Source organism: Oryctolagus cuniculus, chromosome 11, assembly GCF_964237555.1.
Source record: "Oryctolagus cuniculus chromosome 11, mOryCun1.1, whole genome shotgun sequence".
NCBI classification, from domain to species: Eukaryota; Metazoa; Chordata; class Mammalia; order Lagomorpha; family Leporidae; genus Oryctolagus; species Oryctolagus cuniculus.
The window spans coordinates 49,405,656-49,432,222 of NC_091442.1; the positions used below are offsets into that span (position 1 = coordinate 49,405,656).

Here is a 26,567-nt window from a genome sequence, read left to right on the forward strand (position 1 = left end):
TGGGCAAGTAAAAGGATAAGAGAGGGATACTACGAAAAACACTCTGTCTACAAATTTGACAGCCTAGATGAAATGGACCAACTCCTTGAAAGACAGAATCTGCAAAGCTCCACAAGAAGAAATACACAATATGAACAGCCCTGTATCTGTTAAAGAAACTAAATCAGTAATTAACAACCCTCCAAACCAGAAAGCATCAAGCCCTGATGTAGTCAATGATGAATTTTACTAAGCATTTTGTAAAGTATAACCTACTCTCTAAAATCTCTTCCAGAAGACAGAGCAGGAAGAACACTTCCTGACTCATTCAATGAGAATGGCATTATCCTAATACTAAAAGAAAAAGATATCATGAAGATACTTCTAAAAGTTCAAGGAAAATTAAATTAAACGATGAACTATTTTGGTACAAAAAATTTGTGAAATCCATGTATACAGGGAGCCTACAAAAAGTCCATGAAGATTCATATTATGAAACAACTATGTATGGGTTTCAAAATATTTGCACCAAAATAAACTACTTTTTTTCTTTAAAGCGGAGATGTAAGTAATCACTTTTATTTTTTATGTTTTTTTTATATTTATTTATGTATTTGAAAGCAGAGTTACAGAGAGAGGGAGAGACAGAAAGAGGTTTTCACTCCCAAATGATCACAATAACTGGGCTGAGCAAGGCCCAACCCAGGAGCCTGGAATCCCAACCAGTCTCCCACATGGGTGCAGAGGCCAAGCATTTGAGTCATCATCCCCTGCTTCCCCAGGCACATTGGCAGGGAGCTGGATCAGAAGTGGAGCAGCCAGAACTCAAACAAGTGCTCATATGGGATGCTGGTGTTGCAGGTAGCAGCTTAATTTGCTGTGCCACAACACTGGCCCCTTATTTATTTTTAAATTTTATTTGAGAGGCAGGCAGACAGATATGAAAGAGACCTTCCATCTGCTGGTTCACTTTCCAAATGTCTGTAATGGCCAGGGCTGGGCCAGTAATTCAAACCAAGTCTCTGACACGCATGGCAGGAACCCAACTAGTTGCACTATCACCAGTGCCTCCTGGGGACCACGTTAGCAGGAAGCTGGAATCTATAGTTGGAGCCAGGGATCAAGTTGAGGCACTTTATATGGGACATTGCCATCCTAACAGGGGTCAACCTCTAGACCAAACACATCCCCCAAAATAAACCATCTTTAATTTCATCTAATGAACATTTTTGCAGTATCCTTGCACAACAAAACTAGACCAATATCTTTCATGAACATAAATGTAAAAATCTTCAACAAAGTATCAGCTGATCAAATCGACTGAATGACATATAAAAAGAACTGCATACCATGACCTAATTTATACCAGGTATACAAGATTTGTTCAATATTTAAAAATCAATTAATATAATCCATCATACCAAACAGACTAAAGAAGGGAAATCACATGAATATCTCAACAGATACAGAAAGAGCATTTTAAGTTCTTTTTAAAGATTTATTTATTTGAAAGACAGAGTGACAGAAAGAGGAGAAACAGAGAGAGAGATTTCTTCTACTGGTTTACGCCTCAAATATCTACAACACACAGGGCTGAGCCAGGTCAAAGCCAAGAGCCCAGAACACGGAGCCGGTGCCGCAGCTCAACAGGCTAATCCTCCGCCTAGCGGCGCTGGCACACCGGGTTCTAGTCCCAGTCGGGGCGCCAGATTCTGTCCTGGTTGCTCCTCTTCCAGGCCAGCTCTCTGCTATGGCCCGGGAGTGCAGTGGAGGATGGCCCAAGTACGTGGGCCCTGCACCCCATGGGAGACCAGGAGAAGCACCTGGCTCCTGGCTTTGGATCAGCGCAGTGCGCCGGCCGCGGCAGCCATTGGAGGGTGAACCAATGGCAAAGGAAGACCTTTCTCTCTCTCTCTCTCTCACTGTCCACTCTGTCAAAAAAAAAAAAAAAAAAAAAAAAAAAAAGAGCCCAGAACTCCACCTAGGTCTCCTACACAGGTGGCAGGAACCAAAGCACCTGGTCATCATATGTTGCCTCCCAGGCACATTAGCAGGGAGCTGGGTCCAAAGCACACAGTCTCCAAGGACTCACACCAGGCACGCCAGTGAAATGTGTATGTCCTGAGCAATGGCTTAACCCACTGCACCACAACATCCACACAACAGTGATTTTTTAAATAAGACACCAAAGGCATAATCCATAAAGAAGTAACTGATTAGCTGAACTTCACTAAATTAAAAGCTTGTGCTCTGTGAAAAATACTGTCAAATGAATGAAAAGATAAGCCACAGACAAGCAGAAAGGACTTCAAAAGACATGTCTAGGGGCTGGTCTGGGAGTGTGCACTGTGGCTCAGCAGACTGAGTCACCTCTTGGGTCACCCTCATCCCACATTGGTGGATCTGTGATCAAATCTCAGCTCCACTTCCAACCTAGCTTCCTGTTAATGTGTAATCCAAGAGGCATCAGACAACACCTCAAATATCTGGCTAACTGCCATTCACGTAGGCGACCTAGATGGAGTTCCAGGCTCCTGGCTTCAGCCTGGCCCAGCTCCAGCTGTTGTAGGCATTTGGGGAGTGAACCAGCAGATGGAAGATAGCTCTCTGTCTGTCTCTCTCTCTCTCCCCCTCTCCCCCTTCCTCCCTCCCTCTCTCCTTCTACCACTCTGCCTTTCAAATAAATAACTGTTGCCCAAAATACACAAAGAATTCTTAACAATTAACAATGAGATACTGAACAATCTGATTTTAAAAAGGACAAAAACCTGAAAAGACAAATGACAAAACGTGCAGATGGCTAGTAAGTTTATGAACAGATGCAAACATCGTGTCATCAGAGAAATGCAAACAAAAACCACAATGAGATGCACCACACCTATCAGAATGTCCAAATGCAAAACAGCAGCAATAGCATGGAGCGTCAGGAACTTTCACCCATTGCTAACAGAAGACAAGATGGCACGGCCACTTTGGAAGACAGTTTGCTGGTTTCTTACAAAACTAAACATACTCTTACAATATAATCCAATGCTCAGCCTCCTTGGTATTTACTCAAATTAGTTAAAAACTTGCTTCCACACAAAAATCTGTACATAGATAATTAAACAGCCTCATTCACAACTGCCACAACTTGGAAACAACCAAATGCCTCTCAGCAGTGAACAGATGAACTGTGGTACGTGCAGACAACGGAATACTACTCAGTGCTGGAAAGAAATGAGCTATCCAGCCATGGAAAGGCACAGAGGAACCCTAAATGCACATTACCAGTGAAAGCAGCCAATTTGAAAAGACTACATACTGCATGATTCCAACTGAATGGCATCCTGGAAAAGGCAAACCGTGGAGACAATGATAAAAGGATCATTGGTTGCCAACCGCAGCCCGAAGGGAGGGAGGCACGAGCAGACAGAACACAGAGGTCTCCTAGGGCCGTGAAAATGCTCCGAATGACACCACAACCTCATTACACACTTGTCCAAACCCATGGAATGCAAACACCCAGTGAACTCTAAACTACAGGCTCCGGCTGACAGCTGTGTGCCACTGTGGGCTCATCCCTCCGAATGAACACACCACTCTGGGAATGGGGGAAGCTGTGCACGTGTGCAGGAAAGCACTTGACAAAATCCAACACCCATCCATGATAAAACCTCCATTGGAAAATCTCCATACCAGCTGCTCAATTTTGCCATGAGCCTAAACTGTTCTACTAAAAAACAAAACAAAGCATGTTAATTGGTCACCACTCTCCCAATCACTCTCTGGAGGCTAGGGCCTCCCTCCAGGACCAGCAAGCTGCCAGTCATCCCCCAAAGACAACCTTCAAATGAAGCAGCAGGTCCCTCCCACAGCGGCATAACCAGAAGTCCCTGCTGTGCCTCACTGAAGCCTCCCAGGGGATCACCAGCTCCTGCGTGGAGAGAGGCAAGACCGATGATAGAGTAGAAAGTGGAAAGGCAGGAAAGAGCTCTGAGAGCTAAGAAAAGACTGCTGGGCTGCACTGTCTCCCTCTAAGTTCCAATTTTGAAAATAGCAAATTTGATTTTTTTTCTTCACCAAAAAAAAAAAATGACTAATGTCGATGTCTCTTTAAGAGAATACAAAGTTCTACCATGAATATTAATTCTAATGGAAACAATTCTGACTTTGTCAGCCAAAACAACAAACCAACAACTGCAGAAATGAGCCAGACTTTGGGTCCTATGTCAACAGCAGGCACCGGGCAGAGAACATCAGGCCAGAGGCCCCTGGAGAGTGACACTGAGAGGAGTACGTGGAAGGCACCCGTTCACAGCCACAGTGCCAAAAACACACGGCCCTTCAGAGGGACTCAAGGTGTTTGCAAAGAAGCTGCTTAGAAATTCTCGCACCAGTTGAAGTTCATTAACCATTTCATTATTGGGTCTGTTCAACACTAAGTTTAATTCCTACTTTGACAGAAGATGCTTTGTTCCATGTTGTTAAAGGCACAAGAATTAGAACCAGAACCGATTCCAGTTCTCGGGCTTGTGTTAAGTGTAGAGATGATAGTTGGCTGTAGGCATAGCCACCAAAGTGAGCACTAAGAAAAACAGACAATGAGAATATGGAGAATCACTGGTCTTCAGCTCAAATTGCAATCTATGCAGAGACACACTGAGCCAGGAAGCAATGAGCAATCAAGCAACACCCACCTGGTTCAGATAAACAAATGAAAACATCCGTGTCTGCATTTTTGCCTTCCTCTTTCACAATACTCTGAATACAAGAAAAGCGTCCCATAGAGAGGAACTCAAAATCACCCTGCACTAACGTGGCACATGCTACCTGGACAGACCAGACCGGCAGAGAGAGCCACTCCCACTGGACACTCCCTCGGGACATCCGCAGCTGAGCAGGGTGCCCTGGACAACCCCAATCCAGGGGAGGGTTGCCACCGCAGCTGTTCCCCCAGGATCCACCCCCAGGCAACAGACACCCGAGGTCAGACTGCAGTGCCAGGGGCTTACTTACCCCCGATATTTGCTATGGACTCTGGCCCAATAAGTTGGTTTTCAAATAGCCTTTCCACCTGTCGCAACTTCGTATTTGGTTGCAGAACACCAAGCAAGAAAGGGGGCTCTTTGAAGCTGTAAAACAATGCAATTACAGGGAGTTGTCTATAAAACACAGGTGAAGAAAAATGCCTACTGAGGGCCTATCACATGCATAACTCCTCTGATAATGAGAACACATTCCAACGGCACCCTCAGGTTCCGGAAGTGCAAAGGAAAAGGGTAAAACTGTTCCAGGACATCAGAAAAGGTCACAGCACAAAGCAAATAATGAAAATATCAATACTGCTAGCTCCCTTGGACACTCACCTGTCACCTGAGAGAGCCCCGGGGCCTGCCCCGAGCCACCCCAAGCTCATCCCCCTACTGCCCAGGGCCTGAGGGCAGCTTGACCTCCTCACCCTGAAGCGACCTGCATGGGGCCTGGACCCTCCCATCCCTCAGACAGGGCTCTGTCACTTTTCCCCACCCCTCTAACCCCTCCCACCCACAAGCAAATACACCACATCTCGCTGAGGCCACCTGCAGAAGACAGACAGGACCAAACCGCTTCTCACCCTGTCCCTCTGCCACCATCCTGACCCAGCCAACACCTTCTCTCCCCTGCTTCCTCCCTTGTCCCAACAGGCAATTCTCAACCCAGAAGCCTCGGCAGAGCACAGCACCTGCCTGCCCAAGGCTGCCACTGCCCACCTCAGTGGGGCCACGGTCCCTGGAGAGGCTACGCGGTCCCATGGTCTGGCCCCATCATCTCTCTCTTGGTCCCTCGGCAGCCCCCACATTGGCCTCTCGCTACAGAGTACCTCCTACCTGCAGCCCCCTGAGTCAGCACCGTCATAAGACCAGCACAATGAACCCCAGATTACACTCCCTCTCCATCATCCCCCAGTGATGGCTTTCTACCTGCTGCAGAGACGAACACTCGCTTCACTCTGGAGTTTTACTGCCAAAGGAGGCAAGCAGGACCACATGCTTTGGCATCAGGCACACATGGCTCCAAGTCTGACACTGGGAAGGCCCTACCTCCACACAGCTGTGAGGGGCACGTGGGCCCCAGCCAGAGCAGCACGCCACTGCACAGCTGGCCTCAGCCCCTACACTCGGGAAGTACCTGTGAAGTGCACCATCCCTGCCCACAAGGAGCCAGAGTATAAGCTTAGCAGGGAGACTTAAGGAAAAGTTATATGAGAAAATGCAAAGGACAGGCAAGGAAGGGCCCACTCCCCATGCCTGGGCAGCAAAAATGTCAATGAAGGGCCACCTCAGGGAAGCAGAAATGAGGCAGAGTCCTGGGACATCACCGGCCATACGGCTCTTGCTCCAGCCAGTAACTCCTGCTGACGGCTTCAGCTGAGCTGTTTGTGTTTAGCGACTAATTTTGTCCTGTTCTTCCCCTATGGCCCTGCCTTACCACGATCATTTTTTAGGAGACCCTCTGAGATCAAACTCACTAAAAATTGATGCTGACTCTACCAACTGTGAATGTGGCAAGTCCGCCTTACGCAAGCATGCACGGCAGGACAGGGTCCTCACACCCTAAGCAAACCCACACCTGCTCGGCTGCAGCTAGCATGAGGCCACGAGCACTCTGGGAAGGTGCTGGTCTCCATCCAGAAAAGAACACAAAGATTATCTTTCATAGAAGAGTATGACTGTCATTTGCCATTTGTAAAAACACATTTCTCAGGGGTGGGCGGTTGGCACACCAGCGAAGTCATCACATCCCACATCAGAGGGCATGGGTTCACATCTCCACTCTGTTTCCAATCTGGTCCCTACCACCCCTGTGAGAGACCCAGGCTGAGTTCTGGGCTGCTGGCTTGGGTATGGCCCAGCCCTGCTGTTGCAGGCATCTGAAAGATCTCTCTCACCTCTGTCTATCTGTCCCTCCCTCCCTCTCTCTCTTTAAAAAAATAAATAAATATCTTCAAATAAAAATAAAAAACAGCAACAACCTTCAGGGGTGGCCAGGACACGGAGAGTGAACAGAAACCCAGTGAATCAAAGTCAGGTAGAAGCCATGGAGGCTTGCAGGGGAAGAAGAGAAACTACCCCCACACGCCCTGGCTCCTGCAGCAGGCAGGACATGGCACCTCTGAACTGCTTACAAAAAGCCCAGTCAACCAAGACCACTGCCACTCCACGGGGGCTCACGTCCCTGAGACTGAGGGCCACCGGGTGGACACAGGCTTTCCTCCAGCCATGCCAACCACGTGTGACCACACTGACCACCTGCCCCCCTGCTCCACACCTCTCCCTTCTCCCAGCGACAGGCTGAAAGGCACCGCCCGTCATCCTTGACTGTGAATCGGCGTTTCACACAGGGGAGTGTGCAGGACATAGCTCTAATCTCCCCAAATGGCAGATGCTGGCGGCTTTGCAGGGCAGGTTGTTGGCAAAGCCCCGCAGCCTGCTGCTGATTTCACGCCCCCGGGACAGACACTACCTGCACCTGACTCCAGTCTGGAAGGACAGCTCCATGGAGCAGGAGGGTGGTGGGGTTAGCCAGACAGACCCCACCCCTAACAACCAGAGAGCCCCCAAGAGAGGAAGGCCGGGACATCTGTAGGCCAGGTTCATACAGAAAATACTCCTTGGAGGACTCTGGCCCACCAGGAACTCCACAGCCAGCACTCTGCCACTAGCCCCTGGCCCTCCCTCATCCTCAATCTTACATGAGCTGATGGTGTTGTTGTTGTTGTTGTTGTTTGTTTGTTTGTTTGTTTGTTTTTTATAGGCAGAGTGGACAGTGAGAGAGAGAGACAGAGAGAAAGGTCTTCCTTTGCCGTTGGTTCACCCTCCAATGGCCGCCGCGGCCAGCGCGCTGCGGCCGGTGCACCACGCTGATCCGATGGCAGGAGCCAGGTGCTTCTCCTGGTCTCCCATGGGGTGCAGGGCTCAAGCACTTGGGCCATCCTCCTCTGCACTCCTTGGCCACAGCAGAGAGCTGGCCTGGAAGAACCCGGTGTGCCAGCGCCGCAAGGTGGAGGATTAGCCTAGTGAGCTACGGCGCCGGCCTGAGCTGATGGTGTTTTTACAGCACTCTGTGCCTTTAATAATTCTAAATCCAACAATAAAAAGTTAGAGCCAGCGCTATGGTATAGCTGGTAAAGCCACGGCCTACAATGCTGGCATCCCATATGGGTGCTGATTCAAGTCCCAGCTGTTCAACTTCCAATCCAGCTCCCTGTTGATGTGCCTGGGAAAGCAGTAGAGGATGGCCCAAGTGCTTGGGTCCCTGCTACCCACATGGGAGACCTGGAAGACGCTCCTGGCTCCTGGCTTCCAACTTGCCCAGCTCCAGCCATTGGGAAGTGAACCAGTGGATGGAAGATCTCTCTCTCTCTCTCTCTCTTTTTTTTTTAAAGCCCATGCCTAACTACTTTTTATGTTTTTTTAACTTTCATTTAATGAATATAAATTTCCAAAGTACAGCTTATGAATTACAATGGCTTCCCCCCCATAACTTCCCTCCCACCCGCAACCCTCCCCTTTCCTACTCCCTCTCCCCTTCCATTCACATCAAGAATCATTTTCAATTCTCTTTATATACAGAAGATCAGTTTAGCATATATTAAGTAAAGATTTCAACAGTTTGCACCCACATAGAAACACAAAGTGAAAAATACTGTTTGAGTACTAGTTATAGCATTAAATCACAATGTACAGCACATTGAGGACAGAGATCCTACATGAGGAGAAAGTGCACAGTGACTCCTGTTGTTGACTTAACAATTTGACACTCTTGTTTATGGCATCAGTAATCTCCCTAGGCTCCAGTCATGAGTTGCCAAGGCTATGGAAGCATTTTGAGTTCACCGACTCTTATCATATTTAGACAAGGTCATAGTCAAAGTGGAAGTTCTCTCCTCCCTTCACAGAAAGGTACCTCCTTCTTTGATGACCTGTTCTTTCCACTGGGATCTCACTCGCGGAGATCTTTCATTTAGGGTGTGTGTTTTGTTTTTTTTTGTTTTTTGTTTTTTGTTTTTTGCCAGAGTGTCTTGGCTTTCCATGCCTGAAATACTCTCATGGGCTTTTCAGCCGGATCCACATGCCTTAAGGGCTGATTCTGAGGCCAGAGTGCTGTTTAGGACATCTGCCATTCCATGGATCTGCTGTGTATCCTGCTTCCCATGTTGGATCGTTCTCTCCCTTTTTTATTCTATCAGTTAGTATTTTCAGACACTAGTCTTGTTTATGTGATCCCTTTGGCTCTTAGTCCTATCATTATGATCAATTGTGAACAGAAATTGATCACTGGGACTAGTGAGATGGCATTGGTACATGCCACCTTGATGGGATTGAATTGGAATCCCCTGGTATGTTTCTAACTCTACCGTTTGGGGCAAGTCAGCTTGAGCACGTCCCAAATTGCACATCTCTTCCCTCTCTTATTCCCACTCTTATATTTAACAGCGATCACTTTTCAGTTAAGTTTCAACATTTAAGAACAACTGTGTATTGATTACAGTATAACCAGAATCTACAAAGAAATCAAGAAACTCCACAACATCAAAACAAACAACCCACTTAAGAGATGGGCCAAGGATCTCAATAGACATTTTTCAAAAGAGGAAATCCAAATGGCCAACAGACACATGAAAAAATGTTCAAGATCACTAGCAATCAGGGAAATGCAAATCAAAACCACAATGAGGTTTCACCTCACCCCAGTTAGAATGGCTCACATTCAGAAATCTACCAACAATAGATGCTGGCGAGGATGTGGGGAAAAAGGGACACTAACCCACTGTTGGTGGGAATGCAAACTGGTTAAGCCACTATGGAAGTCAGTCTGGAGATTCCTCAGAAACTTGAATAGAACCCTACCATACAACCCAGCCATCCCACTCCTTGGAATTTACCCAAAGGAAATTAAATTGGCAAACAAAAAAGCTGTCTGCACATTAATGTTTATTGCAGCTCAATTCACAATAGCTAAGACCTGGAACCAACCCAAATGCCCATCAACAGTAGACTGGATAAAGAAATTATGGGACATGTACTCTATCGAATACTATACAGCAGTCAAAAACAATGAAATCCAGTCATTTGCAACAAGATGGAGGAATCTGGAAAACATCATGCTGAGTGAACTAAGCCAGTCCCAAAGGGACAAATATCATATGTTCTCCCTGATCAGCGACTACTAACTGAGCACCAAAGGGGAAACCTGTTGAAGTGAAATGGACACTATGAGAAACAGTGACTTGATCAGCTCTTGTCCTGTTGATGTACAATGTAATACTTTATCCATTTTAGTATTTTTTGGTCTAGTACTACTGATTGAACTCTGTAATTAATACACAATTATTGGTCGGCGCCGCGGCTCACTAGGCTAATCCTCCGCCTTGTGGCGCCGGCACACCAGGTTCTAGTCCCGGTCAGGGCGCCGGATTCTGTCCCGGTTGCCCCTCTTCCAAGCCAGCTCTCTGCTATGGCCCGGGAGTGCAGTGGAGGATGGCCCAAGTGCTTGGGCCCTGCACCCCATGGGAGACCAGGAGAAGCACCTGGCTCCTGCCTTCGGATCGGCGCGGTGCGCTGGCCGCGGCGGCCATTGGAGGGTGAACCAATGGCAAAGGAAGACCTTTCTCTGTCTCTCTCTCTCACTGTCCACTCTGCCTGTCAAAAACACACACACACACACACACACACACACACACACACACACAATTATTCTTAGGTGTTTAAATTTTAACTGAAAAGTGATCCCTGTTAGGAATTTTGAAAACATTATGCTGAGTGAAATAAGCCAGTCCCAAAGGGACAAATATCATATGTTCTCCCTAATCAGTGACAACTAACCCAGCACCAAAAAGGAAACCTGTTAAAGTGAAATGAACGTTATGAGAAACGGTGACTTGATCAGCCCTTGCCCTGACTGTTGATGAACAACTTAATACGTTATCCCTCTTAGTATTTTTGTTTGTTTGTTCTACTTAATACTTTTGGTTGAATACTGTAATCAATACAGTTATTCTCTTTCTGTCTCTGTCTCTCTACCTCTTTCTCTGTAACTCTGCCTTTCAAATACATAAATAAATCTTAATTTTAAAAGACACAATAAAAGGTTGACTCTTGCATATTATATGTCAATCTAAGGTTAGACCTGTGCCTACTTTGTATCTCTGTATCACCTACCTTAAGCACACTAGATGCTGAATACACTTTTAGTTAATTGAATTGTTTCTAATTAATTAGATGAACCGCTTCTAATTCCAATTTCCTGCTAATGTGCACCCATGGAGGCAGCAGTGATGGCTCATGTATCTGACTCCCTGCCACCCACACAGGAGACCCAGGCTTGAGTTCCTGGCTTCTGGCTTTGGCCTGGCCCAGCCTCAGCTGTGGTGGGTATTTGTGAATCAGTAGATGGAAAATCTCTGTCAGTCTCCGTCTCTATCTGCCTTTCAGATAAGTAAAAAATAAAATTTAAAAACTCAGGAACTAAATAAATCAGAGGATAGGTATTTGGTGTAATATTTCAGACAATGTGTGGGACACCCACATTCTATACCAAAGTACCTGGGTTCAAGTCCCATTTCTGCTCCCAAGGCCAGCTCCCTCCTAATGTGCACCCTACGAAGCAGCAGGGTAGTTGGGTCCCTGTCTCCCACACAGGAGACCTCGGCTGAGCTTCTGAGTATTAGCTTCAGCCTGGCCCAGCCCGGCTGCTGCAGGCATTGAGGGGTCAACCAGTGGGTGAGAGATCTCTCTCCGCCTTTGAAACAAAATTTTTTTAATAAATAAGAAAACCACAAGGCTCTACTTCTCATAACTTACCTCTCCGATCAGATGGAGTTAAGCACCCCTCTCTCCCTAGAGATTTCATCAGCCTATTACAGTTTCTCCAACAACCCTTCCCAGGGATCGCCGGGCAGCTCACCTGAGAGGCTGTGGATCTATGGGAGAATCCAGCAGCATCACAGCTCCAAGCAGGGGCACGGTGAGGGAGACAGCCAGCATCAGGAAGGTTACTCGGAAGACTCTGCCACTGAAGGAGCTGCCAAAAGCAAAAGACACCACAGAGTTAGCAGGCCTTGCAGAGAGGCGCACGGCTGGTCTGAGCACCCGGTCGCAGGAGCACAGCCACATGGCCACTGCAGGTCACTGACCTCTTGTAAGTAAACTTTAGCACTGTTTGCTAGGATTGGCAAACAACATCTTTCTTCTTTCCTGAAGAAAGGAATCTTCCAACTGTGTGGGACGCCCCAATCAACTGTTCCCAATTGTGAGCCCTTGGCCGAGCCCTACAAGGTCAAAACTCACTAAACTGCTGGGCACAAGAACTGGGAAGAAGAGTTGCAGTGGCTAGTAAAATGAAAATGCTGACTCACACTTAACAAAGGAGAGTCACTTTAAGGGCAGGTCTCCTGCCACTCAAATGTGCCTCACTGACTCTGTTCCGGTCATGGGGTAATCCAGGTGCTGGTCCTCACGGCCAAGCCGCCGGTCAAGCATCTGCCAGCTGGTTCCTCCACTCCCAGAGCCTCGGGCTCCTCACTGTGCCTTAACAGGTTGGGTAGGGCAAGCTCAGTGGCCTGCCACCTCTGAACACGCATCAGAAAATAAAGCAAATCCTTCCCTTTCTATTGGAAATGAAAGACTGGGACAGGGCGACAGTGGCTCTCATAAAGTGCACTCCTGCAGATGCTTTGAACGCCACAGCCGAAGAGCACTGAATACTACCAGCGCCTCAAGTGCCTGGAAACAGTGTCCCCCCAAGAGCCTCCAGCAAGGAACACGGTCCACTGACGCTGACCCTTGAATTCAGCATGGCTGACACCTGTCTAGACTTTGTTTTTTAGAAGCAGAGAGACAGACAGAGACAATAAGAACCCATCTGCAAGTTCACTCTCCAAATGCCTGCAATGGCCAGGGCTGCACAGGGGCTGAAACCGGAAACTCAATCCAGGTCTCCTATGTGGGTAACAGGAACCTCACTACTTGAGCCATCACCAACTGCCTCCCATGGTGTGCATTAGCAGGAAGCTGGACCGAATCCAGGCACTGCAATATGGGAGACAGGCACCTCAACCAGTGACTAACCTGCTAGACCAAACACCTAACCTACTTCTGAGAACCATAAAAAAATGAATCTGGGCCAGCACTGTGGCACAGCAGGTTAAAGCTCTGGCCTGAAGTGCCGGCATCCCATATGAGCGCCGGTTCTAGTCGCAGTTGCTCCTCTTCGAATCCAGCTCCCTGCTATGGCCTAGGAAAGCAGTAGAGGACGGCCCAGGTCCTTAGGCCCCTGCACTCACGTGGGAGACCTGGAAGAAGCTCCTGGCTCCTGGCTTTGGATCGGCACAGCTCCAGCCATTGCGGCCATCTGGGGAGTGAACCAGTGGATGGAAGACCTCTCTGTTTCTACCTCTCTCTGTAGTTCTGTCTTTAAAATAAATAAAATAAATCTTTAAATAAATAAAGCTGTGCTATTTATGCCACTAAGTGCGTGGTATTTTGTTTTGGCAGCCACAGAAAATTACTATGTTTTTCCAATTAAACTAATTTCCACAAAATGTAGAAGCAGCTTTCCATTACCTCAACATAACTCAGGCTGTGAGTAGAGGAAGAATTCTGAGGAGCTGGAGAGAAAAAGCCCAGATTTCCTTGCATACACTGCTAGTAGAAACACGGATGTTAAAGACTCTGCTGGTGAGATCTGAGAAAGAAATGAGAAGCACGGCAGACAACAGAACTGTATCTTCTTAGAGAATCCCTCACTCATCATGAACAGACTGTTATCAGACAGGCAGGCACTAAAAGTGCTGCCACAGGGCTGGCGCTGTGGTATAGTGGGTAAAACCTCCCCGCCTGTGCCGGATCCCATATGAGCACTTGTTCTAGTCTCGGCTGCTCCTCTTCCAATCCAGCTGTCTGCTGTGGCCTGGGAAAGCAGTGGAAGATGACCCAAGTGCTTGGGCCCCTGTACCCACGTGGGAGACCCAGAAGAAGCTCCTGGCTCCTGGCTTTGCATTGGCCCACCTTCAGACGTTGCGGCCAACTGAGGAATGAACCAGTAGATGGAAGACCTCTCTCTCTCTGTCTCTCCTTCTGTCTCTCTGCCTCTCAAATAAATAAATAAATCTTTTAAGAAAAAAATGCTGCAGGTAAAGGCTCAGAATGATGCCAGGAATCTGTAATGAGAAACGAGTTAAGCAGATCCTCGTAAGAGTGGAAAGAAGCTTGGCTTGAAACATGTCCTGCAGTTACACAGAAAGCACAGCACTGGACATTTAGCTGAGGACATCTCCAAACACAGTGTTGAAGGTGCAACCCGCCCTCTCCTCCAGAGAAAAATGGGCATAGCACCTCTTCTCCTTTCACACTGGCCATTTGCTACTGAGGATTCTAATGTGTTTATTTCCCTTTTGATAATTTTCCAAAAACTAATTTTGTCCCTAACTTCCTTCTTTTTGCTCACAGGGGGCTCAGAATCTTCACCCAGGAGGGGTGAGAGTCTTACTCGCTTTGTTCCGTAGGAAAGGAGGTGTCCCAAGTCTCATAAACCCAAACAGAATGCTGCAAACCCAAGCTCTTGGACAGGGTAGGTGGCCAGGAAGGGAAAAGCCAGGTCGACCCTCCTCTCCCTCTCCTGCCCAAACTCCAGCCCACAAAATCCTTGCCTTATAATGTGACTGATTTAAACCAGGCAAGGAAGTTCAAGAACCACAGGCATGCAAATGACTATCAGGCACTGATCAACTGTGACCCAACATGAAGCAGCCAAATGCATCTGGAGAGGCCTACAGCAAGGGAAGGGGTGAGGGTCATAAGAATGAAAAAAAAAAAAAAACATACAAATCAGAATATGCTACACCATGCAGAAAGCAGGCAGCGAAGGGCCCAGCCGGCTTGCCCACGACCCTCTGAACTCAGAGAGCCTGACTACGAGCCAGAACCAATTCTCACCACTAACCAATAGCAACACAGCCTGCCAACACCAGAGGATGGGGCAGAGGGCACCCAGACTGAAAGCCTTTGGAAACTCTGTAAAAGTTCATGGTCATTTGCCAAGCCTGGGTATTTCCTACAAAATGAATCACACAACCTGCGACCTTTTGTGGTCTGCTCCTGTACCTCAGCAGAACATTTTCCAGGTACACCCAAGGTGCAGTATGCACCACCAGCACATGGCTTCTTTACGGGCTGAAGAAGATTCCATCGCATGTGTACACCACAATCTGTCCATCCACTCACCTGCTGATGGACATCTGTGTGAGGGGCAAGCTGAGAGCACTTAATTGGTACAAGGTGTTTTTATGGGGTGATGAAAAGCTAGTGAAACTGAAGAGCTGGTGGTTGTTCAACACTGTGAACACACAACCACCGAACCTTAAATGGTTAACTGTATAAGGGGAATTCCACCTCAACTAAAAAAAATTAGTGATAAACATATTCTACGGGTTTTTTTTCTTGCAAATTGTTGAATTCTTTACTTAGTATAGAGTTGGTCTTCTACATATAAAGTTAATTGAAAATGGATCTTAGTGAAGAATGGGACTGGGAATGTGAGAAGGTGGAGAGGGAAGAGGGGGAAGGGTGGAAGGGTTGGGGGAGGGCGGGTATGGTGGGAAGAATCACTGAGTTCCTAAAGTTGTACCTAGGAAATGCATGAAGTTTGTATTCCTTAAGTAAAAGGTTTCTTTGGTTGGGGGGGGGGGGGATGTTCTAAACAGATTGTGGTATTGTTGCAAAGCTCTATAATTACACTAAAAACCAATGGATTGGATATTGTTAAATGGGTGAGTTTTATGGTATGTGACTCACATTTCAATAAAGATTTATTTGGCTCCCCTAGGTCAGTTGCCTCTCCAGAGGCCACCACACTCTTTAACTTAAGGAGTTCTCTTGAAAGGAGCTCCAGTCTTTCAACACAGGGACAGAACAAGGCACCCGTCCAATGAGGCAGCGCTGGTCACAAGTACAAATGGCAGAAGCGCCTCCGATAATGTGGTTTCTTTAAAACCAGAATCCCAAAGACAGACAACCACACTGAAGAGGCAGGCAGTGAGGATGTGCGGCTGCGGGCCCAGCCACTCCAGTACTGTTAAGGAAGATGATGCAATCGGCACCCTGGCCCCAGTGGAGGAGTTGTCCCTGGGGGAAGCGTTGTGTAATCTTTCACCTTAAGGTGCCAATCTGACTGAGTCACTGCTGTGTTTTTCCCTGCCTAATGTGATTCTACCGAAAACAGAGTCTTCTCATTTGTCTCAAACTGCTAAACTGTTAACTTTCCTTTACCACACCACCTGTTGCATTTTAAAAAAAACGGTTTACTCATCTCCTTCAGGGCCTGGGAAGCCTCGCGTAGATATCTGATTGGCCCTTGACAACACGTTTTAAAAAAGCTCAGTTTTGTCCACATCAAACCTCCTGCTGGCCCTGAAAAGTAGAAAGGCAGCCAAAATCTGGGAACAACCTCCTGACGCCCACATCACATCACCCATCCCCGCAGGGACCCCGCAGTGATGCCCACTCATAGTCACCTGGAAGCCACTGGGTCTACCATTCCCAAAGGCAGCGGCGCCTGCTTCTCCTACCTCAACGTGACCTGAGCAGCTTTAACAAAGTCTGGAGAACTGTGGTCTGGGAGGTCCAGAGTGGGCCCGAGAACCTTATGTCTTCGCAAGTTGTTCTCAACCTGCAACTGGACACCACAAGCCTCCTCCAATTCCCCTCCCTTGCCTGATCATCACACAGCCTCTACTGGAGAGGTCTCTGGCCAGGTTCTAGAACCATAGCTTCAACACAACTCCTTACGCACAGCTATCGGATGGAACTTTCTGTGATGACAGAAATACAGCTGCCACCAGCCATGTGTGGTTAGGAGGCATGTGGGACAGAACCAGCTCGTGATATAAATGAGGTAAACGTGGTTCCTGGACCCCTGGACCTCTGGACTGGGTGCCACACTTAATTCTAAACCAAGGTTCTAAAGCTTTGCCAGAGCCCTCCTCACTGTTGGGTCCTGCAAACTCAGTCTACAGCTCCTCTGCCTTCTTTCCATGTTTGCCTCTCTCCAGCTATGCACACCGCGCTATTCTAACTTAAATAAAGGATGCTGCATTCATCCGTCTTCATTTTCACTGACAAAGCATCACATGGTCCCATCCTGTGCCGACACATCCAGGTGCAGTCTGAGGAATCAACCTGTTTGTCTCCAATCTCTCGGGAGGACGCCCATCACCCTGAAATATCCTAGGTCTCTAAGGGCAAGGGCACAATCTGGGTGCTGCAACAGGACCTGACAATTACCAGTGGCCTGGCCACAAATTACAAAATGCCCTCTAATTGCACCAGCTACATCCAAAAGGTATTCTCTAATGCTTCCTGCACACCAGGAACCAGGGCCTTGAACCACGGTGGGAGTCTCGAAGCACAGACTCTAAGACACCAAAACTGACTGCGGTTTTTGTAGAAAATTTTTTAGTCCCAAATCCATGAGACACCAGCAACTTGAGGTGTCAAGCTGAGCCCTGGAACATAAGAGATGGTCAAACAGCAAGAAGGCCCCTCTCCAGAAGTGACTGTATCTTGATTGTTTTTATTTTTCATAGTCTTTAGACCAAATGTGTTATTTTATCCTTGGAAAAAAAAATTCACCAGAAACAAGTTAAAGGAGCCATTTGGAAACACACACCCAGCACGGAGCTGAGCAGAGAAATCAAGATTCCTGAGTCCTTATGAAATCATGAATTGATGATTGCCCAGTTTCTCCACTCTGCCCTTCACTCTGCAATCTTGAAAAGGAAAATGGGAAGTGGATGGGGTAGAGACCTTTAATTAGTCTAGAATCCTTCAGAACATTATTTTTTTAAAGCAGCTCTTGACTTCTCAACGTACTCACTCTTTACTCCTAAGCAATTATATACGAACGTTAAACAGTTCCCTTCCTAGACAGAACTATACTCCAAAAGGGAAGGAACGGTTTTAGGGAACAAGTATCCTTTCAACATAGTCTGTAAAGTTCTTGGGGAACCTTATGTCAAAACATCATGATAAGCTTGTCCTGGTACGTTAAAGTGCTTAGCTCATCTATGTTTCACATGGGGGGGGGGGGGGATTTAACAACCAAACTCTGTTATAGCCCAAATACAGAAATTCAAGAGCTTTGTATAGAATCTTCTTTCTAAAGCATCATTTTAAAAACATGCTTCTTAATCAATTCTATCCTCCTGCATTTGTCTTCATTTCTCTTCTGACTACACTACTCTCTAACTCTATATAAACCGTCTCACTCATGCAATGCCTTTACCAGTAGCTCACACTACCTTCCAAGCCAAGAATCGGGAAAAGAGCCAGCCAATTTTTCTCGAGGGGATCCTTCCACTGGTAAAATCTACTATCACACTTCTGCTGTGTCAGCTGTATAATGTCTTTCCAGGCTTTCTTTATTCCACTGAGCACATCCAGAGTTTATTCTAACAGTGTTGTACTACTTTAGATTCCTTTACTGCACCCACCGTACACAGGGTTTTCCTGGCTGACTCTGAACTCAGACGACTTACCAGAAATGACCATAAATGAAATGAACGATACTGAGGGAATTACATAACAAAAACAGTGACAGTGTTATAATAGCAAATGTGGAAAGAAATGGGGGATGACAGGCACTTGCTTTGAAAGAGACTCCTGGCAAACACGTGGCAAAGGGATCAGCAGATTAAGAAGAGAAAGAGAAAAACACAGGAAAAGTAGGATGATGTTCACGAGCAGAGAGGTCAAGAAAGTATCTTTTACTTAAACAGAAATGTGAAAGGCACATGTGTAGATGAACACAGATGGAAAAGTTCAGGTGGCAGATGACTTTGAAGCGTGCAATTTACCCTGTCATTAAGAAAGAAATCCCCAGAGAGAAGCTGAAGAAAACAATGTAATTAAGTCTGTCCCCCTGCTCTGGGGCCAGAACAGCCCACCTGAGAGTTGGACACCCCCCCAACAAGGGCCCGCGGGTGCTCTGTGCCTGGTTTTCCACACACTGCACCTCAGGACAAACTCGAAGCCAGCTGCTCTTCTCTCTCTCATGTTTTCACAAGTAAACCATTGCCACTGGGTCATCAACAGAAGCTTACTTCACAATATCCACAGTAAGCAAGTGACCAACTTGTCCCAGCTTGCCAGGGTTAGCACTAACGGGAAACTGGAGTGCACAGCAATCCAGGAGGGTTGTCACCCGACAGGACAGGTGATGCAGCTGCTTCCTGATCCGACCCAGGAAGCCGACCACCAGGACTTCTCCCCAGTCGCCCTCCTGGAGCCAGGATGCTCCTCTGCTATGGTTCTCTCTCAAAATGTGTGCCTCCACCACCAGACGAACAAACCCAGTCCATGCAACATCGGCCTCTCCTCTCAGCACACTGCTGATGACTAACATATCTATCACATTTCCATCAGCATATAAATCAGTCAGCGCCACCCCTGAGCTTGGCCAGGGAGGTCTCTAGGTCCTCTCTCAAAATTCAAAGTTATGGGGGCCGGCGCTGTGACACAGCGGGTTAAGCCACCGTCTGCGGCATCAGCATCCCATATGGGCACCAGTTCGAGTCCTGGCTGCTCCACTTCTGATCCAGCTCCCAGCTAATGCACCTGGGAAAGCAGTGGAGGATGGGATGGCTCAAGTGCTTGGGCCCCTACAACCTTGTAGGAAACCAGGAAGAAGCTCCTGGCTCCTGGCTCCTGGCCTCGGCCTGGCCCAGCACTGGCTGTTGCGGCCATTTGGGGAGCAAACCAGCGGATGGGAGAGCTATCGCTCTAAATCTGTCTTTCAAATAAATTAAAAAGAAACTTAAAAAGAAATTCAAAACTATAAAGTTCAGAACCCAAACCTGGAAAGCGAATTGGAAGTATCTCATATTGAAAGCTATGTTTAAGGAGCACGTTTCAATTTTTAGCTAACAAAACCGGGCACTAAAATCCTGAAACAGCGAGGGTGGGCACAAAGGCCAGAACCCCGAAACCTCACAGACGAGGGCACCCAGTCAGAAAACACCTGCAAGGCTTGACTTCAACATCACTTCTGTTTTCCGAAGTGGGGACCGGGGGCCGAGAGCATAAGAGCAGGTGCGGCAGCCAGCTCTCCGAAGGGCCACGAGAGGAGACGGGGCCCAGCATCTGCTCCTAGAAGGAGGTCGGGCAAGGACGCGGCCACCCGGCTACCCTCGGCTGGGACCGGGTGGACCAGCAGGAAGGGCAGCGCGCAGGGGCGCCCACAGCCAGGGAGAGGCGAGGCAGCGGACGCCCTGGGGTGCCGGGCACGAGGGGTCGGGAGCGGCGCCGGCGGCCCCAGGACCCGGCAGATGCACCCTGGCTGTCCTGGCCGGTGTCCTCCACTGCAAAGCGAGTTATCCGAGAGCGCTCTCGCTGCGCACCTGACACCCTACCTCCCCTGGTACTGGGGTCGCTGTCATCCCCCCACCCTCAGGCCCCGCCTCCAGCACACCTGCCGTCCTTAGCTTCCGGGGCCTGGCCATCGTCGGTGACCACCTGCGGCCGCAGGGGCCTGCGCTGCCGCAGCCCGTCCGCCTCGCTCATGTTGGCAGGACACACCAATTCAGCCCGCAGCCGCCTCTGGAAATGAGCAGCGCGGGCTCGGACTCCCGCCCCGCCCCGCCCCACGGCGCCCGGAAATGACGTATGATCGAGGAAGGCCAATCCGCAGCGTCGTCCCCGCCCCTTTCGGGCGGGCTCTAGAGAACCAGCTCGCGCCTTCTGGTATCCCGGGCGCTGAGGCCGTTCCAGAGCGAGTGCGGGCACCGCTGCGGTGCCGCTCCGTCTCGGCCTGAGGGGTCCAGAACGCGGCTGGCTGTCCCTGCACCTGCGCTCACCGCCTCATTCTGACGGCGAGACCCGCATGATCGCTTCACGGCGCGGTGCGGATTCTGTTAGCGGAGAGAAGCGGCGGGAACATGTTTCCCTGTGGTGGGGGACGCGGCAAGGCTGGGGCTTAGGGTTTTTGGGGGAAGGTTACTACGGACGTCAGGGAAAGTTTATGAAAGGTAAGTAGAGGCAGAACCGGCCAAGACCAGTGTTGTAGGGAGCCCGCAACAAGGGTCTTTGCCGGTGCCGGGAGAGCACGGCGGGCAGACCGCAGCCCAGGTCCCTGCCTCCCTCCCTCAGCAAAGCTAGGCCAATGGCAGAAAGCCGGTGTCTGCGAAGCCAGCAACCCACAGGAGCCCCGGACCGGCTGCTCCACTTCCAACGCAGCTCCCCAGTGTGGAGAGAGAGAGCTTCCACCCACTGGCTCACTCCCCAGATGACCACAGGGCAGGGGCTCCGGGCAACAGCAGGTGAACTTGGCTGCGCCACAACGCCGACTTCTGGAAGTTGATTCTGAACGCTGCATTTTGACTGTCTTTCCCGGAGATGGTTCCTAGTGCCAGTAGCAACCGGTCTTGGTTTCTTCTGCCCAAAATCTGAGACCTGCACCTCTTCCAGTCGCTTCCAGCAAATGCTCTTCACAAGATTAAGTTTTTCCTTTTTTTTTTTTTTTTTTTTTTTTGACAGGCAGAGGGGACAGTGAGAGAGAGAGACAAAGGTCTTCCTTTGCCGTTGGTTCACCCTCCAATGGCCGCCGCGGCCAGCGGGCTGCGGCCAGCGCACCGCCCTGATCCGAAGCCAGGAGCCAGGTACTCATCCTGGTCTCCCATGGGGTACAGGGCCCAAGGACTTGGGCCATCCTCCACTGCACTCCCTGGCCACAGCAGAGAGCTGGCCTGGAAGAGGGGCAACTGGGACAGAATCCGGCGCCCCGACAGGGACTAGAACCCGGTGTACCGGCGCCGCAAGGCGGAGGATTAGCCTAGCGAGCCGCGGCGCCTGCCTTAAAGCAATTATTACATTAAAAATTGTACTGAGTTAAGCCGGCGCCGTGGTTCACTAGGCTAATCCTCTGCCTAGCGGCGCCGGCACACCGGGTTCTAGTCCCGGTCAGGGCGCTGGATTCTGTCCCGGTTACCCCTCTTCCAGGCCACTCTGCTATGGCCCAGGAGTGCAGTGGAGGATGGCCCAAGTGCTTGGGCCCTGCACCCCATGGGAGACCAGGAGAAGCACCTGGCTCCTGCCTTCGGATCAGTGCGGTGCGCCGGCCATGGCGGCCATTGGAGAGTGAACCAATGGCAAAAGGAAGACCTTTCTCTCTGTCTCTCTCTCTCTCACTGTCCACTCTGCCTGTAAAAAAAAAAAAAAAAAAAAAAAAAAAAATTGTACTGAGTGAATTTAAGCCACCGCCAGCCACGCCAGCATCCCATGTGAGTGCTGATGGGAGTCCCAACTGCTCCACTTCTGATCCAGCTCTCGGCTAATGCGAGTGAGAAAGCAGCAGAAGATGGCCCAAGTACATGGAGCCCAGCCCCCACGTGGGACCAGATGGAGTTCCAGGCTCCTGGCTCAACCCCAGCAATTTAGGGAGAGAATAAATGGATGGAAGATATTCTCATTCTCTCTCTCTCTCTGTAACGGTACCTTTCAAATAAATAAATAAATCTTGGGGCGGGGGATGTCCTGACTGCACTTGGACACTCTCCCAATAAGAAGGTGCTGTTACCTTGTCCAGTGCTAGGTGGCACTAGAATTCCACATGAATGTTTTGCATTCATTCAAGAGCTAGAGAACCAGCGTGAGGGCAGTGGGTGGTTCTTATCCATATCCAGGGTTTTTTTTGTTTTGTTTTGTTTTGTTTTTTAAGATTTATTTTAGGCCGGCGCCATGGCCCAGTAGGCTAATCCTCAGCCTGCGGCGCTGGCACCCCGGGTTCTAGTCCCAGTCGGGGCGCCAGATTCTGTCCCGGTTGCTCCTCTTCCAGTCGAGCTCTCTGCTGTGGCCCAGGAGTGCAATGGAGGATGGCCCAGGTTCTTGGACCCTGCACCCACATGGGAGACCAGGAGGAAGCACCTGGCTCCTGGCTTTGGATCAGCACAATGCACTGGTCACAACGTAGCGGCCATAGTGGCCACTTGGGTGGGATGAACCAACAGAAAAAGGAAGACCTTTCTCTGTCTCTCTCTCACTGTCCACTCTGCCTGTCAAAAAAAAAAAAAAGATTTATTTTATTTGGAAAATCTAGAGAGAGGTAGATACAGAGAGAGAGGTCTTCCATCCGCTGGTTCACTCCCCAGATGGCCACAACGGCTGGAGCTGTGCCAATCCGAAGCCAGGAGCTTCTTCTGGGTCTCCCATGTGGGTGCAGGGGCCCAAGGACTTTGGCCATCTTCTACTGCTTTCCCAGGCCATAGCAAGGAGCTGGATTGGAAGTGGAGCATCCAGGTCTCAAACCGGCACCCATATGGGAAGCCAGTGCTTTAAGCCAAGGCTTTAACCCTCTGTGCCACAGCGCTGCCCCTCCCCCAAATCCAGCTCTGCAGCAACCCCAGGTGATAACTCAGCCCTGGGAAACATTTTCTGTCATTCCATATCACACAACACAGCCAGTACTGCTGTTATCTCATGGATAGTTTTCACAACGTGCTGTATGCTCTGATCCCTTCCTGCCTGTCTGGATCTTCTCTGCCTGACACCCCTAAGTCAGACCCTCAAGATTGCTTGCCCTTTAATGCTATGCCTCCCCACCTTTGTCTGCATTGTTTCTTATTGTGGTTCTCTGTCTTCCACTCTATTCACCCCCAAATCTTTTTTATCATTCAGGATCCACTTCAAATATCATTGCTGGAAATCTTGCCTCATATTTCCCAAACACAAAACCTTCCTCATGCTTCCAAGGCACTTTGAATAGGCCTGACGGTAGCTCTGAGCCCACTGAACTACAGCGGTTTGTATTCCATGCCCAGTGTTAAAACCCCGCCAACTGAAAGCAGCCAGAAGCACGCCATCTTCATCCCTTGGGTTTGTTGGACTCAAGCAAGGGAATGCACCAGGGAACTTGTGAGGCTCCTCAGAGCAAGCAGGGTTGTCCAGGGGTCCTCGTGGAGCTTGGGGGCTGACTTTGTCGTAGATGCTCTTGGCAGGAACTGGTCAGAGTTTATAAGCCAGCTCAGTCGTTGAGGAACCAGCGGTCTTGCCTCTGGAACACTTAGTCTGTGTGGAGGTGCTGGGGAGCAGCTCCTGATCTTATCTAGGACAGCGTGAGTCAGAACCAGCTGGTATGAAAATGGTCTGAGCGCCGATCATTTATGTTGCATGACACACTACAGTTTTTCTGTTTTTGAGTCACGGTGAAGTCAGCTTTGCTTGTGCTATGTTTCAGTTCTCAGTCCTCCCACCCCACCCTGCAGCTCAGCTGCCAACCAGGCGGACTTTCTCATATTGCCAGAACCGGTTACTATGATTGGTTAGATCAGGTTCCTCAACCTCAGCGCTAAAGACATTTGACAAGGGGGTGGGGTCTCGTAGGATGTTTAGCAGCCTTCCTGGCCTCCAGCCACTAGATGGCAGTAATATTACACCTAGTCGGATGGTCAGCCAGGTCCCCAGATTTTGGCTCAAGTCCTAGCTGCTCTACTTAAAACCAGCTCCCTGGTAATGGCCTGGGAACACAGCGGAAAATGCCCAAGTGCTTAGGCCCCTGCACCCATATCGGAGACCTGGATGAACCTCCTGGCTCCTGGCTTCAACCTGGCCCATCCCTGGCTGTTGCAGCCATCTAGGGAGTGAACCAGTGGATGGAAAATCTCTCTATATATAAATCTTAGTTTCAAATAAGTAAATAAATCTTAAAAACAAATCGACAATACCCTGGGGAACAAAACAGCCCTTGGTTGAGAAACACTAGGTTAGGCCAGCCTGGGACTGGGGGTGAGAATTGTAGCCACTGAAACACTGTCCTGCTGCCAGACGTTTATCTCAACAAACTCAAGGCTTTGCAGCATGGAAGAAGAGGTGTGTTGCCAGGCAGACAGCTAACGTGCCTCACAGCTAAAACCGGGAACAAGCTCTGTTATGTATTTCTGTTAGGCCGTCACAAAGCACAAGGAACACCGGAGTAAGGGAAAGGGTTTATTAGGGAAACCCAGCAGGCTGGAGGGAAGGAGTGAAGAAGGAAAAGAGAGAGAAGGAGAGTGGAAGAGAGAAACAGGAGAGGAGCTAGTGAGGAGAGAAGAGAGGCAAGGGGGAAGAGGAGAGCAGACGAGAGGAGCCAAGAGAGCCATGTGTTCAGGAACAGGCCCTTTTAAAACTTTGCCAGAGGGTGGGCAGGGAAGTAGGAGCAGGGAATCCCATTAGGATTGGGGGGAGCTTGACACCGATGGTTGGGCCATGTGGCCACCTGGCTTTCAGCAATGGCGGGGGGCGGGGAGGGGGAGCCAGGGCATAGGATGTAAATCAGGGTGTAGATCGTGCCATAGATAAAACTGCGCCAATTTCCTAACAAGCCCTCTTTCTAATCTAGTGCTTTTTTCCCAATCATGGGTTCTTTCAGTTCCTCCCAAAAATACCCGTTGAAAGGCTGCCCTGTGCCAAGTGCTGTGACAAACACAGCAGACGTGCAGCGAGCCAGCCTACATGGGTATTGTAATCTAGGAGAGGAGATAAGAGGCATAATAGCTGTTATAAAGCATTACCACAGGGCCGGCGCTGTGGCGCAGTGGGTTAATGTCCTGGCCTGAAGCGCCAGCATCTCATATGGGCACCAGTTCTAGTCCCAGCTGCTCCATTTCCAGTCCAGCTCTCTGCTATGGCCTGGGAAAGCAGTACAAGATGACCGAAGTCCTTGGGCCCCTGCACCCTTGTGGGAGACTGGAGGAAGTTCCTGGCTCCTGGCTTCAGACTGGTGCAGCTCCAGCCATAGCGGCCATTTGGGGAGTGAAGCAGCAGATGGAAGACCTTTCTCTCTGTCTCTCTCACTGTCTATAACTCTAACTCTCAAATAAATAAATAAAATCTTTTTTTTTAATTTATTTGACAGGTAGAGTTATAGACAGTGAGAGAGAGAGAGAGAGAAAGGTCTTCCTTCCGTTGGTTCACCCCCCAAATGGCCGCCACTGCTGGCGCTGTGCCGATCTGAAGCCAGGAGCCAGGTGCTTCCCCTGGTCTCCCATGCAGGTGCAGGTGCCCAAACACTTGGGCCATCCTCCACTGCCCTCCCAGGCCACAGCAGAGAGCTGGACTGGAAGAGGAGCAACCGGGACAAGAACTTGGCACCCATATGGGATGCTGGCGCCGCAGGTGGAGGATTAACCAAGTGAGCCATGGTGCCGGCCCCTGAATAAAATCTTTTTAAAAATTAAAATAAATAAATAAATAAATAAAGCAGTGCCACAGAAAAAACAGCTGCAGCACACTTGGGGCCATGAGAAGGGGGAGTGACCAGTGAAGACTTCTTGGAAGAAGTGTCCTATACACTTGGAGAAGTAAGATTAAAATAGGTGGGTTAGGGGGATAGGGAATGATAAGAAACTGGCAAAGAGGCCAAAGTGGGGCACCCAGGGAAGGGTAAACAGCAGTGATAGTTGTAGGTAGACTTGAAGGTCACTGAGTGGTCACCGAAGAACGGACTGAAGGGCAAAGAAGGGCGACAGACAAGCTGAGCCCTGCTCCTTGCCTGCGTGTCCAGGAAAGCAGGACCGGGAGCAGCCTGCTCAGTCAAGGCAT

At 49.2% G+C, this 26,567-nt stretch overlaps 1 protein-coding gene across 1 annotated transcript in view; it reads right to left on the bottom strand.

The window, feature by feature from the left end:
• Nucleotides 1–20,643, bottom strand: part of APMAP (adipocyte plasma membrane associated protein) — a 43,727-nt gene extending 23,084 nt beyond the window's left edge. Inside the window, exons 1-3 of the mRNA XM_002721540.5 lie at nucleotides 20,467–20,643; nucleotides 11,908–12,024; nucleotides 4,978–5,093 (exon numbers count right to left, since the gene is read on the bottom strand). Of these exons, the coding sequence (XP_002721586.1) occupies nucleotides 4,978–5,093; nucleotides 11,908–12,024; nucleotides 20,467–20,558 (325 nt within the window). The 5' untranslated portion in view covers nucleotides 20,559–20,643. The remainder of the gene's footprint in view (nucleotides 1–4,977; nucleotides 5,094–11,907; nucleotides 12,025–20,466) is intronic.
• Between the last annotated feature and the right edge of the window lie 5,924 nt (nucleotides 20,644–26,567).